The 18,144-nt window shown below is 39.2% G+C and overlaps 1 protein-coding gene across 2 annotated transcripts in view; it reads left to right on the forward strand.

Annotated features, from left to right (window-relative positions):
* The window catches only part of SUN3 (Sad1 and UNC84 domain containing 3), a 67,727-nt gene that overhangs the window by 20,172 nt on the left and 29,411 nt on the right, over window positions 1–18,144 (forward strand). For both annotated transcript variants that reach the window (XM_058444951.1, XM_058444956.1), the window contains 5 exons: window positions 1,841–1,881; window positions 3,286–3,460; window positions 4,560–4,644; window positions 14,092–14,207; window positions 15,600–15,767. In XM_058444951.1, coding sequence (XP_058300934.1) covers window positions 1,841–1,881; window positions 3,286–3,460; window positions 4,560–4,644; window positions 14,092–14,207; window positions 15,600–15,767 — 585 coding nt within the window. The remainder of the gene's footprint in view (window positions 1–1,840; window positions 1,882–3,285; window positions 3,461–4,559; window positions 4,645–14,091; window positions 14,208–15,599; window positions 15,768–18,144) is intronic.

The following is an 18,144-nucleotide window of genomic DNA, read 5'->3' on the forward strand; positions in this document are numbered from 1 at the left end:
TGAGGACCTTCAGAGGAGTGTAACCACGTGGACACGTTGACCTTACACTTCTTACCTCTGGAACAGCAACAGAATAAATTTCCATTGTTTCAAGCCACCCCGTTTGTGGTCATGCGTGTCAAGAGCCCCAGGAAACTCATAGGGTCCCTTTGAGTTCTCTGTTGGGCACCTGAAGTGTGAGCTTTGTTGCTACAAGAAAGTGATCATTAAAGGCAGAGGTGTCTGCTTCCCAACCTGGCAGGGAGAGTATGTGGATGAGACAAATTTCTGGAAACTGCTGCGGGAATCCTCCAAGATTTAAGTTTAAACCCAAGGGAATTGATTGCTTGGGTCAGACTTCGTTTTCTCACTTGATCATTCCTCCACTCTGATCTACATTATTTTCTTGGCACATAATCAAAGATACTGCCTCTTAATTGATAAACCACTTGAGTAAAACATGTCAGGGTAGGAGAGTTCCAGAAGTAAAGAAAGGATGTCAGGAGCCATCCCTCGATGGGCATTGTTGACTATTTTTCCTGGAATTCTCTGGGGAAGAGATCACCCTTTCACATTTGTCCTCCCCTTCTCACCAGCTTGTCCACTCAGTTGTTGGCTTCTGAGCCCTTGAAGATTGGTGCCCCAAGGTGTTCTCTTTTGTCCTCCTTTCTCTGTTGGTAATATTATTGACCTTCTCCAACCATCCCATGTTGGAATAGGGGCTGTGCATGTGTGCATATGTGAGTGTGCATGTGTGCATATGTGAGTATGCATGTGTGCATATGAGCATGTGCATATGTGTGTATGAGCGTGTGTATGTGGAGTGTGTGTGTTTGTGTGTGTGTGTCTCATGCTGGGTAAAGACAGACGGGAATAGAGTGCAGGGCTCTGGAGGCTCCCAGGCTAATGACTTGTAGGGCATTTGAAATGTGAGCACCCAACCACCATCATCTGTGGCAGGACCTGGAAGACACACAGCAGGATGAGCTAAGGGACATAGAGGTGCTGGCCACCCAGACCCAAGGTCTTCTCAGTGACAGGAAGAGGCGGCTGGGTCACTCCCCCATTCCAGATGAGGAACAGGCAGCACAGTAGCCCGGTACTGCAGACCAGAGTGCTGCCTGCATTCCAGCATGCTCTATCTTCCCAGTGTTTATGTTTTCACTGACCACCTCCATAGCAGAAAGTCCTCTGAAGCCACATGTTGTGTCCTAACAGTAACTTTACCTTTTCCTGGTTTCTTGTCTTGGTTTGGACACCACCAAGACCATCTGTACCAGAGACTATCTATACCAGACATGTCACCAGTGTTAGATAAATTTCTGCAATTTTTTGATTGTGATTGCCAATCTAGCCCAAAAGTAATCACATCCCTTTCTTATTTGTAAATGAGGGTTCCCCTCCTTGTTCAAGCACAAGCCCAAAGAGCTCAGCATGGCCCTCTAACATCACCATGTGCTCCTTGGGTGTTTCCACACCCACCAGGGGCGCCTCTCCCCCTTGTCTTCCCTTCCCTCTCTTCCTCTTCCCTCTATTTTGTCCTCTTCCAACCTCCCTCTCAGACTGTGTTCAGGCCTTTACAGTCTTAAGAAATAGGAAATGATGTGCCCATCCAAGAGCTCTTGTTGAATGTCACTCATTAAATAGATTTGCATTACCTCAACTCCTTCAAATACATTCATGATGTACAGGTGAGGCTGGGAAAGAGGCGGGCCTCTCAGAGGATGCTCCTGAGTTCCAGCCAGCACATCTTTATATCAGGAGTCAACGTGCTATTTATTTCCCTTTTTGGAGAAGAAAAAAAAAATTCTATTTGAATAAGCAGAATTCAGAATGATTTATCTTTTTCTGTTGTTTTCAGGCCAGACATCGTATGCCTAAAGAGCAACTGGAACTTTTAACGTGAGTGGAATTTTTTGCTGTGTGCCTCTTTTTGGTGTGGTTTCAAATACTGAAATGTTTTTGTACAGAAAAGTATAAGAAAGAAAAGTTACTCCCTGAAATAACTCAAAATTTCACTCCCAGAAATAACTATTATTAATATTTAATGACATCATTCCTAGCATTTATCTATGCATATATGCAGATGGAAAGAAAGGAGGAAGAAAAAGAAAAAAGGAGATAGAAAAGATTAAAGGGTTAGAGGTGAATTAATCTACACATGCTGTATTTAGTATTAAAAATAGTACATTTATTGTTATTCGGATTTATCAGAAGAAGGAAACGACGAAATAAAAATTGCCTCCTCTCACTTGCGCATATACATAATTTAAAATTTTAAACACCAAACAGTAACATTTTTAATACTTTAGAAAATTACTTACCCTTTTATATATTTCTACTTCTATGGAGCATTCGTTGACAAAATACACACTGAGATGTGCTTGCCATGTCATTTATGATAATTAAAAATGGAAAACAACCCTGTAAGAAAAATAGGCCAATGGTTAAATGCATTGGAATATATTCATGAAATGAAGAATTATAAAACCATTTAAATAATTTTAAAATAGTATTTAATGATTTGGAAGTGTAGTGGAGACACAAAATTATAAATACTATTTCTATTTTGTTACTAATTTTTGCATGGAATAAAAACTGGTAGAAAGTCATTAAAATTTGACAGTGTTTATTTCTTCTAAATGCTTGGTTTTTTCCCAATTTTAAACATGTGTTGTTTTACAAATGCAGAAAAATACCAGATAAGTAGTGCTTATACTTTTTTAGCATAAAGAAATGCCTATTCGCTTGACATTTTCTTATTCTCTCTACCAGTAATTTTCAAACTGTAAACATAGAAAACCCATTCTTGGGAGGTAAAATCTTGCATGTTCAGGCCGTCAAACTGGTAACCAGTCACTGCCCACTGGTTGGATCCACCAGCACTCCTTGCCCAAGGCATTTCCACCTAACTCAGGCTACAGTTCGAAAGCCACTGCTCTGTACTACACTGGAAATGCAAGGTGTTCCCAATTGGAAGGAGGGTACCAGTGGGATTTAGGATTCACTTGTGTGATATTACCCAGCTGGGGGACCAGCAAGGTTGATTGAGCCTTGCCTGCCCTGTGCAGAACCCGGCCAAGCACTAGGACACCCTCAGCCATGTGACCCCTGGACGTCCTTGGTTTTTTTTTTAGTGAAGCGTGATGCTTTAGAGAAATGGGCATGCTCTGCTCTTCCCTCACTCAAGAATGTATATCTTCAACAACGTAAAGCACCTCATCATGTGGCAGGTGGAGCCCAGCAACAGCTGATAACAGGAGCTTTACACTTTCTTCCTCTCATGCTGAGGTTCTCCCTTTACAGGAAGGAAAGCCAGACTCTGGAAAACAATTTTCATCAAATTCTATTTTTGATTGAACAAATAGATGTCCTGAAGGCATTGCTTAGAGATATGAAGGATGGTATGGACAATAATCACAATTGGAACACCCATGGAGACCCTGTGAAGGACCCGGACCACACGGAAGTCCTGGATGAGGCAAGCGGGTTGGGCAGGGTGGGGTGGTGGTTAGTGAGGATGTCCAGGGTGATGGGGAGTGAGTATGTCCTTCTGATGTCACATCTGCTTCTTCTCCCAGTGGGAAGTCCAGTGTTGACTCATACTTGGTTTGTGTACAGAAACCCAGTGTTTCATAAATGCTGTGTCACAGAGAAGACATTCTATTGCATATGACTTACTTCATGCTAAAATACATAACTGTTCTATTTTCCAGTTAAAAAAGAAAGAAAGAACAGTCTCTGAGCTTTATACACAAATACCTTAAATAGCAAAAGATTTGTATTCATCATCTTCATAGCTAACGTAGTTAGTCTAGTCAGCATCAGATTCAGGCAAAACTGAGTTGGAAACCATGAGCTCTATTTTGCTTCTTTCTCTTCTGCTGTCATTACTACTTTCTTTTTCTTCCCTAATGTCTACTTTTTGAAATGCACAGCAATCTGACACAGACCACCTGCCGCCCTCCAGGCCCTATTTCATCCTTGTCACTATGAAGGTGTTACGTTTAGGCATCTTGAACTTGAACTGTTACTCCTGCTTAGGGTACTTTTGGTTTTGTCTGTTTGTTTGTTTAGAATGAGATCATCCTTCAGAACCCAGTATTAATTAGAGTGGGTGAAAAATGTCTAATATAAGCAATCATGTAGTCTGTGTAAACTGCCTTGATTCCCAAATAACTCTAGAATGTTCAAGTCTTTACTGCTAATCACAGGACACTAATGAGGGATGGAACAGGGTAGGTCACAGCACAACCTCATCTCACACCTCACTGGGAGAGCATGGTGATGCAGTGGTTAAGGCTTCAGAAGGGACCCTAGGTCCACCGTGCTGTGTGACCTTGTGGGAGTCCCTGAACAAACCTTGGCTTTATTTACATCGTTCCCTGAGAAGGACACTCCCAACAGCTGTGAAGATGTCAGTCCTGATCCATGCACAGTGCCTGGCTCAGAGTGCAGCTGATAGGTGCTTACTGCTATTCTAATTTTGCAAATTAGGTCCAAATCAATAAAACAAATGGTCAAAACTCAAGCAGTTGGCAGAGATTGTTAACAGAAAACTGTTTCTAAAATTTCTACAGGAAATGTCAAACTTGGTCAATTATGTACTTAAAAAGTTGAGAGAAGACCAAGTCCAGATGGCTGATTATGCCCTGAAGTCGGCCGGTGAGTACAGAAAAAGCGAAAAGAGGAACATTAAAAAAAGAATGCTTCAGGAGTGTCTTTATCCTCTACACTTGTTTATGAGGACACATATTTATCTGGTAACTTGAGAGGGGGGAAGTTAATCAATTTAGATAATAAAGAAGAGAATAGAAATAGTTGTCACTGATTGCTTTCTGAGTGCAAATGTTCCAGGGAACAAAGCCTGTGCAACTTCATTAACATGCATCTAAAAGAACCACCAAGAAAGCCAAGATGCCACAGTGAAGTTGTGGAAGACACAAAATATTAGGACATTTTATATTATTATATACTAAAATGACTTACGATAACCAACCTAAATGCATTATTAGGGATTAAATGACAGTGTTTAAAGGTTATATATAATGTTCCTAATATCTTCCAATTAAAATTAATTCCTAAGGGCTAAGGCTATGAATCATTAACCTTAATCTTCTCTACCATGCCCTGCCTATAACAGTCTATGAACAATATGTGTTCAGTGAACAATGTGGAAGGAAAGAAGAAAGGGACAGGAGGAGAAAGGAAATATAAAACACACAGTAATGCTAATTTTAATCAATTGATAGTCAAATTTATGCCAGGGAAATAAATTTCCAGCTTGCATGAACTAGACAGCATTTGGAACAGCATGATTACTCAGTCTTGTGAGCACGCGTTTTTTGAGAGAGTGAGAGAGGGCAGAATTTTCCTGAACCTGATTCCCTAAAGCGTAAGTGTTGGGATAAGATGGGAGAGGGACCAGAGTTGGTTTTGCTTTTTTTTTTTTTTTTTTTTTTTTGGTCTTGGCATTCTGATGCGCTTTTTAAATGCTTTCTTCTTTGTATTGGTGTATTTACAACTTCCATTTTGAAAAGCCTATGATGATGAATGTAGGTGCACGAGTAGCACATGTAGAACAAGGAAAAGAAGGAAATGCTCGGGCTTCTCTGTAACCATAAATGTGGAAACAAATGTCAGCTCTGGTTTGGCCAAGATGGAGAAAGCCTCTTAAGTCCCTTCCAACTGATTACAATGAAAAAAAGAATCTGGACAAAATTCAAAGAGCAACTACCTGAGTGGGCTGAAAAGTAAACAAAGCCAGCAGGTTGTAGAGGGGAACCAAAAACTGCAGATGTGAGCCCTGTGGGAGTTTCCTTTTTTCTTTTCTTCTCTCTTGCAGCGTAGACTGAGGCAGGCAGCAATTACAGAGCTGCAAATGTGACAGCAAGGTGGGCAGCTAAATCTGTGAGAGAAGCCCCATTTTTCTAGCCAAAGTCGCAGAATAAAGTAGTACAGTGGGCCAGAGAGTGTGGGGAGAAAGCCTGGGAAGGCAAAGCTGCAGAGAAGATATCTGCTCACCTTCTGGCCTCACCTCTTAGCTGCCCATTCATGGGAACAGACCCAAAACAGCAAAGTGGAGGCTTTGAGAATTTGGCAATGATGTAAACTATGGCTCAAGTCTTGAACTAACCCCTGAGTGGTACATGGACATGACAGGCCTGTAGTAAAGGTTTTGAGGACTGAATTGAGATTGGAACCACCACCCACAAAAGGAGGGAGGACTGACATTTCTGGGCTGATTGATGAAGCAAATGAAAGCATTCCCTAGTGGATTGTTATAGGACTCAGAGTCTTAGGATATAATATTCAATATGTCTAAGGTACAAATCACAATTACTTGGCATGCAAACTCCTAGGGAAATAAGACAAACTTCCAAGGGAAAAGACAACAAATGCCAACCCCATCATGACACAGATGTTGGAATTGTCACACAAAGACTTGAAGCAGCTAGCATAATTATGCTTTATGAGGTGAAAGTAAGTACACTTGAAATGAATGAAAAGATACCCATTCTCAGCCAAGAGAATAAAAAGAACCAGATGGAATTTTAGAACTGAAAAATACAATATCTAAAATAAAAATTGACTATATATGTTTAATAATAGAAAAACAAAAACAGAGAAAAAAAGCAGTGAAGTCACTCCTATTTAACACAGTATTAGAAGTCCTGGCCAGGGCAATCAGGCGAGAGAAAGAAATATAGGGCATCCAAATAGCAAAAGAGGAAGTCAAACTATCCCTGTTTGCAGACAACATAATCCTATATCTAGAAAACCTCATAGTCTCAGCCCGAAAGCTTGTTAAGCTGATAAACAACTTCAGCAAAATCTTAGCATACAAAATCAATGTGCAAAAATCACTAGCATTCCTATACACCAACAAAAGTCAAGCCAAGAGCCAAATCAGTAACAAACTCCCATTCACAATTGCCACAAAAAGAATAAAATACCTAGGAATACAGCTAATTTTAGAGGTGAAAGATCTCTACAAAGAGAACTACAAACCATTGCTTAAAGAAATCAGAGATGAAGGCCGGGCATGGTGGCTCACGCCTGTAATCCCAGCACTTTGGGAGGCCGAGGCAGGCGGATCACGAGGTCAGGAGATCGAGACCATCCTGGCTAACACGGTGAAACCCCATCTGTACTAAAAATACAAAAAATTAGCCGGGCGAGGTGGCGGGCGCCTGTAGTCCCAGCTACGCGGGAGGCTGAGGCAGGAGAACGGCGTGAACCCGGGGGCGGAGCCTGCAGTGAGCCGAGATCGTGCCACTGCACTCCAGCCTGGGTGAAAGAGCGAGACTCCTTGTCAAAAAAAAAAAAAAAATCAGAGATGATACAAACAAATGGAAAAACATCTCATGTGCATGGATAGAATCAATATCATTAAAATGGCCATACTGCCTAAAGCAATTTATAGATTCAATGCTATTCTTATTAAACTACCATTGACATTCTTCACAGAACTAGATAAAACTATTTTAAAATTCATACGAAATCAAAAATAGCAAGGGCAATCCTAAGCAAAAAGAACAAAGCTGGAGGCATCACATTACCCAACTTCAAACTATACTACAGAGCTACAGTAACCAAAACAGCATGGTACTGGTACAAAAACAGACACACAGACCAATGGAACAGAATACAGAACCCAGAAATAAGGCCACACACTTACAACTATCTAATCTTCTACCAATCTGATAAAAACAAACATTGCAGAAAGTATTCCTGTTCAACAAATGGTGCTAGAATAACTGGCTAGCCATATGCAGAAGACTGAAATTGGACCCCTTCCATATACCATATACAAAAACTAACTCGAAGTGGAATATAGATGTAAAAGCTATGTAAATGTAAAAGCCAAAACTGCAACAACAACAACAAAAAAAAAACCCTGGAAGACAACCTAGGTATTGCCTATAAAGTCACTCCTATTCAACACAGTATTAGAAGTCCTGGCCAGGGCAATTAGGCAAGAGAAAGAAATAAAGTGCATCCAAATAGAGGAAGTCAAACTATACCTGTTTGCAGACAACATAATCCTATATCTAGAAAACCCCATAGGCTCAGCCTGAAAGCTGTATGTACCATTCAGGACATAGGCATGGGCAAAGATATCACAACAAAGACATCAAAAGCAATTGCAACAAAAGTAAGAATTGGCAAATGGGATCTAATTAAACTAAAGAACTCTGCACAGAAAAAGAAACTATCAACGGAGTAAACAGACAACCTACAGAATGGAAGGAAATTTTTGCAAACTCTGTATCCAACAATGGTCTAATATCCAGCATCTATAAGGAACTTATATAAATTTACAAGAAAACAAAACAACCCCATTAAAAAGTTGGCAAAGGACATGAACAGACACTTTTCAAAAGAAGACCCGCATATGGCCAAGAATCATTTGAAAAAAATCTCAACATCACTGATCATAAGAGTAATGCAAATCAAAACCACAGTGAGATAACATCTCACACCAGTCGGAATGGCTATTATCAAAAAGTCAAAAACTAACAGATACTGGCAAGGTTGTGGAGAAAAAGAAATGGTTATACACTGTTGGTGGGAGTGTAAATTATTTCAACCACTGCAAAAGACAGTGTGGTGATTCCTCAAAGACCTAAAGACAAAAATACCATTTGAACCAGCAAACCCCTTACTGGGATATCCAGGGGAATGTAAATTGTTCTGTTATAAAGACATATGCATGCATGTATTCACTGTAGCACTGTTCACAATAGAAAAGCCATAGAACCAACCTAAATGCCCATCAATGATAGACTGGATAAAGAAAATGTTGTACATAGACACTATGGAATACTATGCAGCCATAAAAAAGAACAAGATCATGTCCTTTGCAGGGACATGGATGGAGCTGGAGGCCATTATCCTTAGCAAACTAACACAGGAATAGAAAACCAAAAACACATGCTCTCACTTATAAGTGGGAGCTAAATGATGAGAACACATAAACACATAGAGGGGAACAACACACACTGGGGCCTATTGGAGGATGGAGGGTGAGAGAAGGGAGAGGATCAGGAAAAATAACTAATGGATACTAGGCTTAACACCTGGGTGACAAAATAATCTGTACAACAAATCCCCATGACACAAGTTTTTCTATGTAACAAACCTGCACATGTACCCCGAACTTAAAAATTAAAAATAAAGAAGTAGTGAAGTTGAAGATAGATCAAAAGAAATTATGCAATTCAAAGAATGAAAAAATGTTTGAAAAAAATGCAAACAGAACTTCAGAAACCTATAGGACACTATAAAAAAGTGTAATATTCTTATCCTTGTAGTCTCTGAGGGAGATGAAGAAGAGACCAATGTAGGACAATAATCTAAAGAAGTAATAGCTAAAAACATCTCAAACTCAATTTTAAAAATATATATATAAATTTACAGAATCAAAAAGCATGGCAAATCAGAAACAAGATAAATTCAAGGAAAATGACATCCAGACACATTATAGTTAAATTGCTCAAAATCAAAGATGAAGAAAAATATTTGAAAGAAGCTAAAAAAAAACTACGCATTATTACAGATTTCTTACCAGAAGTTAAAGAGACCAGAAGAGAAGGAAACTACATGTTTAAAGTGCTGAAGGAAAGGATCTAGCAATGCAGAATTGTAGATCCAGTGAAAATATCTTTCAGGAATGAAAGCAAAATGAAGACATTCTTAGATGGAGAAAAACTAAGAAAATTCTCTGCCAATGAATCTGCTAAAGGAAGTTCTTCAGCTCAGTAGAAATGACACCAAAAAGAAACTCAGGACTTAAAGAATGAAGAAAGGGCAACAGCCTCATCTGTGAGTAAAGATGAGGTGGCCCGGCACAGTGGCTCATGCCTTGTAATTCCAGCACTTTGGGAGGCTGAGGCGGGTGGATCACCTGAGGTCAGGAGTTCCAGACTAGCCTGGCCAACATGGTGAAATCCTGTCTCTACTAAAAATAGAAAAATTAGCCAGGCGTGGTGGCGCATGCCTCTAATTCCAGCTACTCTGGAGGCTGAGGCAGGAGAATAGCTTCTACCCAGGAGGCGGAGGTTGCAGTGAGCGAGATCACGCCACTGCTCTCCAGGAGAGCGAAACTCCATCTCAAAACAACAACAACAACAACAAAAGATGAGGTAATTTTCTTTCTTTAGGTACTTTAAAATATGTATGGCTGTTGAAAGGAAAAAATGTATGGCATTGTCTGGGCGTGGAGGGCTAATATATGTAGATTTAATACTGTGACAACCATAAAGGAAAAGTCAGTGGGTGAGATTTAATGGGCATCTATAAATGTAAAGATTTTATATGAATGATAAAAAGTTAACTCAAATAAACTATGAGCTGCTAGGTATGTGCGTTGTAATCATGAGAACAATTACTTAAAAATACAGAGATATCCAAAAGCTAATAGAGAAATCAAAATGGAGGCCAGGCACAGTGGCTCACGCCTATAACCCTGGCACCTTGGGAGGCTGAGGCAAGCCGATCAATTGAGGTCAGCAGTTCGGAACCAGCCTGGCCAACCTGGTGAAACGCCGGCTCTACTAAAAATACAAAACAGCCAGGCGCACTGGCGCACGCCTGTAATCCCTGCTACTCAGGAGGCTGAGGCAGGAGAATCACTTGAACCCGCGAGGCGAGGCGGAGATTGCAGTGAGCTGAGATTGCGCCATTGCACTCCAGTCTGGGCCCCAGAGCAAGACTCAGTTTCAAAAAAAATAAAAAATAAATAAAAAATTTCGACTAATATTAAAAAAAAGGCAGGAAAGGGAAATGAAGAAAAACTGGGAGAGAGAGAGAAAGAAAGGCAGCAGATGGGGGAAAAGGCATGCAAATTAGAAAGGAAGAAATAAAAATGGCTCTATTCAGAGACAACATGATTGCTTATGTAGAAAAACCACCAAAAAAATCTACTAGAGTGAGGTTTACAAGTTCAAGGGCATATATACAATTTTATATACTAATAATAGAAAATTAGAGAATATTTAAAAGCAGCACTATTCATAAATGCAGTAAAAAACATAAAATACTTAGGTATAAGACTAACAAAATGTGGGAACTGAGAGCTAAAAACTAAAAAAAAAATGAAATAAATAAAAAAAGATTTAAATAAATGGACAAGTATACCATGTTTATGGATTAGAAGACTCAATACCATTAGGACGACAATACTGTCCAACTTTTCTATGGATGCAACATAATCCTAATCAAAATCCCAGCAGGATTATTTGTAGAAATTGACAACCGTTTTCAAAATGTATGTGGAATGGTGAAGGAACGAGAAGAGCCAAATTTGTTTTGGGAAAAAAAGAGACAAAGTTGGAGAACTCACACTACCTGATTTTAAGGCTTACTATAAGTTTACAGTAATCAAGAGCATGTGGTATTCGTGAAATCAATGGAACAATACAAAAAGTCTAGAAGTAGTTCACACCTGTGGCGAATAGATTTTTGAAAAAGGAAAAAAGGCAAGTCAGTGGTGCTGGAACAGGTGGACATTCATGTGCAAAAATAAAAAAAAGCTTTGGCCCAAAACCCACAGTCTATAAAAATTAGCCCCAAATGGGTCACAGTCTTAAATATAAAGCTTAAAGCTAGAAAAAAAAAAATAAGAGAAATTTTTTAGAGTTAGAAAAAGTTTTCTTAAACACAACATCAAAAACCATGATTGTAAAAGGAAAATAATGGATAATATGGGCTTCATCAAAATTAATTTCTACTCTGCCAAAAAACAGTTACGAGAATGAAAAGACAAGTTACAGGCTGGGGGAGAATATTTGGAAATCACACACATTCTTGAATCCAGAATTTATAAAAAACTGTCAAGCCTCAATTAAGCAAACAGACAACCAGATAAAAAATAGGCAAAAAGTTTGGAAGACACTTCATTAAAGAAGATAAATGCATGTAAATGCCTTACATTATTATTCATTAGTGAAATGTCAATTAAAACCTCACTGTTATATCATTACACACCTATTAGAATGCCAAACAAAACAAAACTGACCATACTAAGTGCTGGCAACTGCATGAACCGAATGGACCTCTCATACACTGTGGGTGAGAATGTAACATGGCACAGCCACTCTGGCAAAGTTTGACAATTTCTTATGAAGTTTAATATAACACCTTATTGACCTAGCAATCCCACTTCTATACATTTATCTAAGATAAATTGAAACATGTTCACATCAAAACTTGCCAAGAATGTCTATAGCAACTGTATTCATAATCACCAAAATTGAGAATAACCCCATGTCCATCAACAAAGACTAACAGATGCATTCATACAATGGAATATTAACCTGCAGTCAATAAAAGGAATGAACTTCTGATACTCATTCCAACATTCATAAATCTCAAATGCATTGGCTAGATGAAAGTAGCCTTAGTGAAAAGGCTACATACTGTGACCGACTACAAGGGAGCAGCAAAAGAAATGTCCAGAATAGGTAAATGTACAGGGACAGAAAATTGATTAATAATTGCCGAGGCTTGGGGAGAGAGGTTGAGGGAAATGGGGAATGACAGCTAACCACTATGGGTTCCTTTTGGGGATGACTAAATGTTCTAAAATTTATTGTGGTGGCCATGCAACTCTAAGAATATAATACAAAACCCTGAATCATACACTGTAAATGAGTGAATTGTATAGGATGTGAATTATATCTTAATAAAGCTGATTTAAATTTTTTTAATGAATGAGAAAATGAATAAATATGAATTATTTTCAAAATTCCACAACACTAAAATTTTAATTTTTTTCTGGAAAGGATTATGGGGATGGGGTATTCAGTCCCCACATTAGCAGGTGAAAATGTAGATTCTGTCCAGCCAGTTGGTCGAGTAGGAATAGTGAGCAGGCAGTCAGAATCAGTCTTCAAAAACAAAGTACACATAGGGTTTCCAGATAAAACGAAGGGAGCCCAGTTAAATTTAAATTTCAGACAAATAGCAAATAATGTTTTAGTCTAAGTATATCCCAAATATTGTATGGGACATGACTACTACTAAACAATTATTCTTTGTTTACCTGAAATTAAAATTTAAATGGCTGTCTTGTATTTTTGTTTGCCAAATCTGGCAACTCTAGGAACTCAATCACTATTTCAAAAAGTGTGTCATCTTAGAAAAAGTATGGATAATCAGCTGGGTGCGGTGGCTCACGCCTGTAATCCCAGCACTTTGGGAGGCCGAGGTGGGTAGATCACTAGGTCAAGAGATCGAGACCATCCTGGCCAACATGGAGAAACCCCGTCTCTACTAAAAATACAAAAACTCAGCCGGTGTGGTGGCGGGCGCCTGTAGTCCCAGCTACTTGGGAGGCTGAGGCAGGAGAATCACTTGAACCCAGACGGCGGAGGTTGCAGTGAGCCGAGATTGTGCCACTGCACTTCAGCCTGGCGACAGAGTGAGATAACATCTCAAAAAAAAAAAAAAAGAAGAAGGAAAGAAAAAGTATGGATAATCAGATATTTGATGAGGCACATGTATTTTTAGTGTTGTGATGTGTTATGCAGATGCAATTTGTAAAAGCAATTTGCATTTTCTTTAACTCTTCTGTATAAAATACATTTTGCTTCTAAAATGAAGTAACCTGAAGGGATAATGTTTGATGAGTATATTTCATATTTCTTTGATTAAAATTGAGTTCAATGAATCTGCATAATTGCTACAAATGTAACTTGAAGGACATTTGGAGCATTGTTGGTTTTCTGCTTTTTTTGTTATTGAGTGAATGGGGGTGACAGGAAGTCTCATTTATCACATGAGCTGTTAAAATATAGAGATCTATATACCTTTTTAGGTGATATAGAATCCATATAATATTCTCATCTCTAATTTACTTGCCTCAAAATTCAACTTTTTTATCATACATTTTGTGAAACTAAACAAAATAAACTTGCTTTCTTCAAAATGACACAATTTCAGTGGTAGTGAAAACTGTCATACTTTTCCTATCAATTCCTGAGTATGAATTTTACCTCACTTATAATTTGCCCAGTAATAATTTTCTAGACATTGTTAAAATTCAAATGATGTGTTTTGAATTGTGTATGTTGTTTCTTTATTTTAAAACTTACTTTATAATTTTAGGAGCCTCCATCATTGAAGCTGGGACCTCAGAAAGTTATAAAAATGATAAAGCAAAATTGTACTGGCATGGGATAGGTTTCCTAAATCATGAAATGCCTCCAGATATTATTCTTCAGGTAAAGCTAAATTAAGAACCACTTATTTCTATTTTAGAATTTTGTTCTTATTATTTATCATGAAAATGTTAATTTTAAAAATGGAGGCAATATAAGAGTGTCTAAACTTGTTACAGAACCTGAAATCATCTCATTACATTTTTTATAGTCAGTACACCGCATGAATTATGTCTTATTTTATGCTCAGTAAACTATGATTAATTATTTACTCATTTATCATTTTAAGGTTAGTAAACTAGATTATTTTCTTCTCAAATAAAACATATACATGCCATGTCTTTTCTGTAAGTTGATTCTGTGACCATCCTTTCCCACTGAAAACTTCAGTCGTTCAACAAACATTTGTTGAAGTACTTGTCTCCTAAGTGCCAGTACTGTACTATGTTAAGTGCTATTCAGACCACATGTTCTTAAGTCTAATTATAACAGGAGAAATCTCCAAGTAAGATCCTCACCAAACTTTTCAGTTACATTCTAAAGGCAGTAGCCATCAATAGACAGCAGAGCACCTCTCAACTTTGATCCATACACCTGAAGTTAGTTGCAAATTTAGAACTTTCAGGGGTAAAACCCTTTGATCTTATTCCAGGCTGTAGTTTATATCTACAAAATAGTAGACCTCATTTTTCTTCTCTACTACCATAACCACCACCACCACCCCCATCTCCATCAACACCCTCATCTTCATCACCACCACCACCACCATCTTTATCACAACCTCCACGTCCATCACCATCACCACCACCACCATCACTGCCACCACCACCACCACTTCCATCACCATCTTCCTTCATCACCACCCCCATGTCCATCATCATCACCACCACCACTATCACTGTCACCACCACCACCATCACTGCCACCACCACCACTACCTTCATCACCACCATCACCACTACCACTTCAATTATCACTATCACCATCACCACCACCACCATTACTACCATCACCACTACCTCTACCACCACGACCATTGCCATGTCCACCATTGCCATCACCATCACCATTACCACTACTACCATCACCGTCACCTCCACTGCCACCATTATTACCACCATCATCACCACAATGATCACCACAATGGTCACCACCGTCATCCTCACTACCACCATCACTAGCCTTATCAGCACCACCACTCATGCCCTCTAGCTGCCTTATAACAGCTTACAGTCTAGTTAGAGCAATGAAAGAAAACATGCTCATATGATAAAGGGCTCTGATTGATATAAGCATACAGTGCTCTGGAAGAACAACCACACTAGAGGTGCCTTGGGAGTTTTCCTATTTGATAGGCATAAGAGAGATCTGCAGTCAATAGTGATTAGCTGACCAGTATTGTGGGAATGGATTCACATAACTAGTTAAGAGATTAATTCAGTGTTTTCTTTCCAGCCGGATGTCTACCCTGGAAAGTGCTGGGCTTTTCCAGGTTCCCAGGGTCATACCCTAATCAAGCTTGCTACAAAGATCATACCAACTGCTGTTACCATGGAGCATATCTCAGAGAAGGTGTCTCCCTCAGGAAACACCTCCAGTGCACCCAAGGAATTTTCTGTCTATGTAAGAAGCTATCTAAATTTGTCATTCAGGTTGGCCTGATAGAAGGTGGTTGGCTAGGAATTAGGGGCTGTCCTCTGAACTAGGACAGATAACTGGTTGTGTCACTTATTTCCTGGACTTCTGCTTTCTCACCTACAAAGAGAGAGAGTTGGACCAAATGATTTATATTATTCAATTTTTTTTACTTTTATCAAAGTTATACATGTACAAGTAAAAATCAAATATTTCCATAAAGTTTGTAAAGAAACAGTAATTCCTTGTCCCACTTCTCCACATCTCCAATTCTTATTATCCCAGAGCTTCTACCTGCAACAATTTTAGATGTTTATTTGTGTACTTGCCTCCATGTTGGCTTTTACCATTATTTCTCGATTTTTCAGTTTTGGTTATGACATCCTCTCATGGAAAGTGAAGATTAGCTCTTTTCCATGGCACTTCCATCCTCCCAACATGTTTATGTCTTTTTTTTTTTTTTTTTTTTTTTTGAGACAGAGTCTCACTCTGTTGCCCAGGCTGGAGTGCAGTGATGCGATCCCGGCTTACTGCAACCTCCACATCCCATGTTCAAGTGATTCTCCTGCCTCAGCCTTCTGAGTAGCTGGGATTGCAGGCGCCCGCCACCATGCCCGGCTAATTTTTGTATTTTTAGTAGACACGGGGTTTCACCATGTTGGCCAGGCTAGTCTCAAACTCCTGACCTCAGGTGATCGCCTGCCTCGGCCTCCCACAGTGCTGGGATTACAGGCGTTGAGCACAGCGCCCGGCCATTTATGTCTTAATTTAAAAAACAAAACAGGTTTCTGGAGATATAATTCCCATAACAATTAATTCACCCATTTAAAGTACACCCTTCAGTGGTTTTTAGTATATTCACAGAGTTGTGTATCCATCACCATAATCAATTTTAGAACATTTTTCTTACCCTAAAAAGAAACCCCATACCCCTTAGCCATCACCTCCTATCCCCCTAGTGTACTCCTCCAGCCCCTGGCAACCACTAATCTACTTTGTCTCAATAAGTTTACCTATTCTATACATTTCATATAAATTGAATCATTTATAATGTGTGATCTTTTGTGAATGGCTTAACTTAGCATACTGTTTTCAAGGTTCATTTATGATGTAGTATGTCTCAATATTTCATTTATTTTTTATTGCTGAATAACATTTCATTGTATGGATATATGCCATTTTATTTATCTATTCATCAGTTGATGGACATTTGAATTATTTTCATTTTTTTGGTCATTATGTATAATGCTTCAACAAACATTCATGTGCAAGTTTTTGTGTGGACGTGAGTTTTTGTTTTCCTTGGGTGTATACCTAAGACTGGAATTCCTAGATAGCATGGTAAACGTAGGTTTAACATTTGAGGCACTGCTAGAAGACTGTATTATCTTTTTGTTCAAGCAATACTCAATGTTTTCACAGTGACTATGTGAACAAAACAGCTCTCAGTTGAGCTACTTAGTGTACTTAAATACTACTTTCTTCCTTTTTTTAAATGTTTCTGAGTGTAATAATTGGTTTACTTTTTTTTTTTTTTTTTCTTGAGACAGGGTCTCAGCTCTGTTGCCCAGGCTGGAGTACAATCACAGCTCACTGCAACTTCAAACTCGTGGATTGTTTTTTAAATTTTTTAGTAGAGATAAGGGTCTTACTATGTTGCCCAGGCTGATCTCAAACTCCAGGGCTCAGGGGATCCTCCCGCCTTGGCCTCCCACAGTGCTGGGATTACAGACGTGAGCCACTGGTGCCCAGCCTATTTTTCTTTAATTTGCTTAGTTTTCTGTATTCCTATTACTAAAACTTTCCCAAATTCTTCTTCAGAAGTACAAATATTCCCCCATTATGTTGATTCACATCAGATAATTTATAAATTTCTTCCTTTCTTCATTCCTTCCTTTATTTTCTTTTCATTTCTTTTCTTTTCTTTTTTTTTTTTTTTCCCTGAGATATCCCTCTGGCGCCCTCAGCATTTTGCTCCAGCCTTGTTAGGTAGGCCTGATGCACAACTGTTGTCATGGGATTTCATTCCTGCATCCTGAGGATTCAACTTACTGTCTAATTTATTATTACTTTATTTTTATTTATTTATTTTTTTGAGACAGAGTCTCGCTCTGTCGCCCAGGCTGGAGTGCAGTGGCGCGATCTCGGCTCACTGCAAGCTCCGCCTCCCGGGTTCACGCCATTCTCCTGCCTCAGCCTCCCGAGTAGCTGGGACTACAGGCGCCCGCCACCGCGCCCGGCTAATTTTTTTGTATTTTTAGTAGAGACGGGGTTTCACCGTGGTCTCGATCTCCTGACCTCGTGATCCGCCCGCCTCGGCCTCCCAAAGTGCTGGGATTACAAGCGTGAGCCACCGCGCCCGGCC

Source organism: Hylobates moloch, unplaced genomic scaffold (assembly GCF_009828535.3).
Source record: "Hylobates moloch isolate HMO894 unplaced genomic scaffold, HMol_V3 SCAFFOLD_1, whole genome shotgun sequence".
Classification (NCBI taxonomy): domain Eukaryota; kingdom Metazoa; phylum Chordata; class Mammalia; order Primates; family Hylobatidae; genus Hylobates; species Hylobates moloch.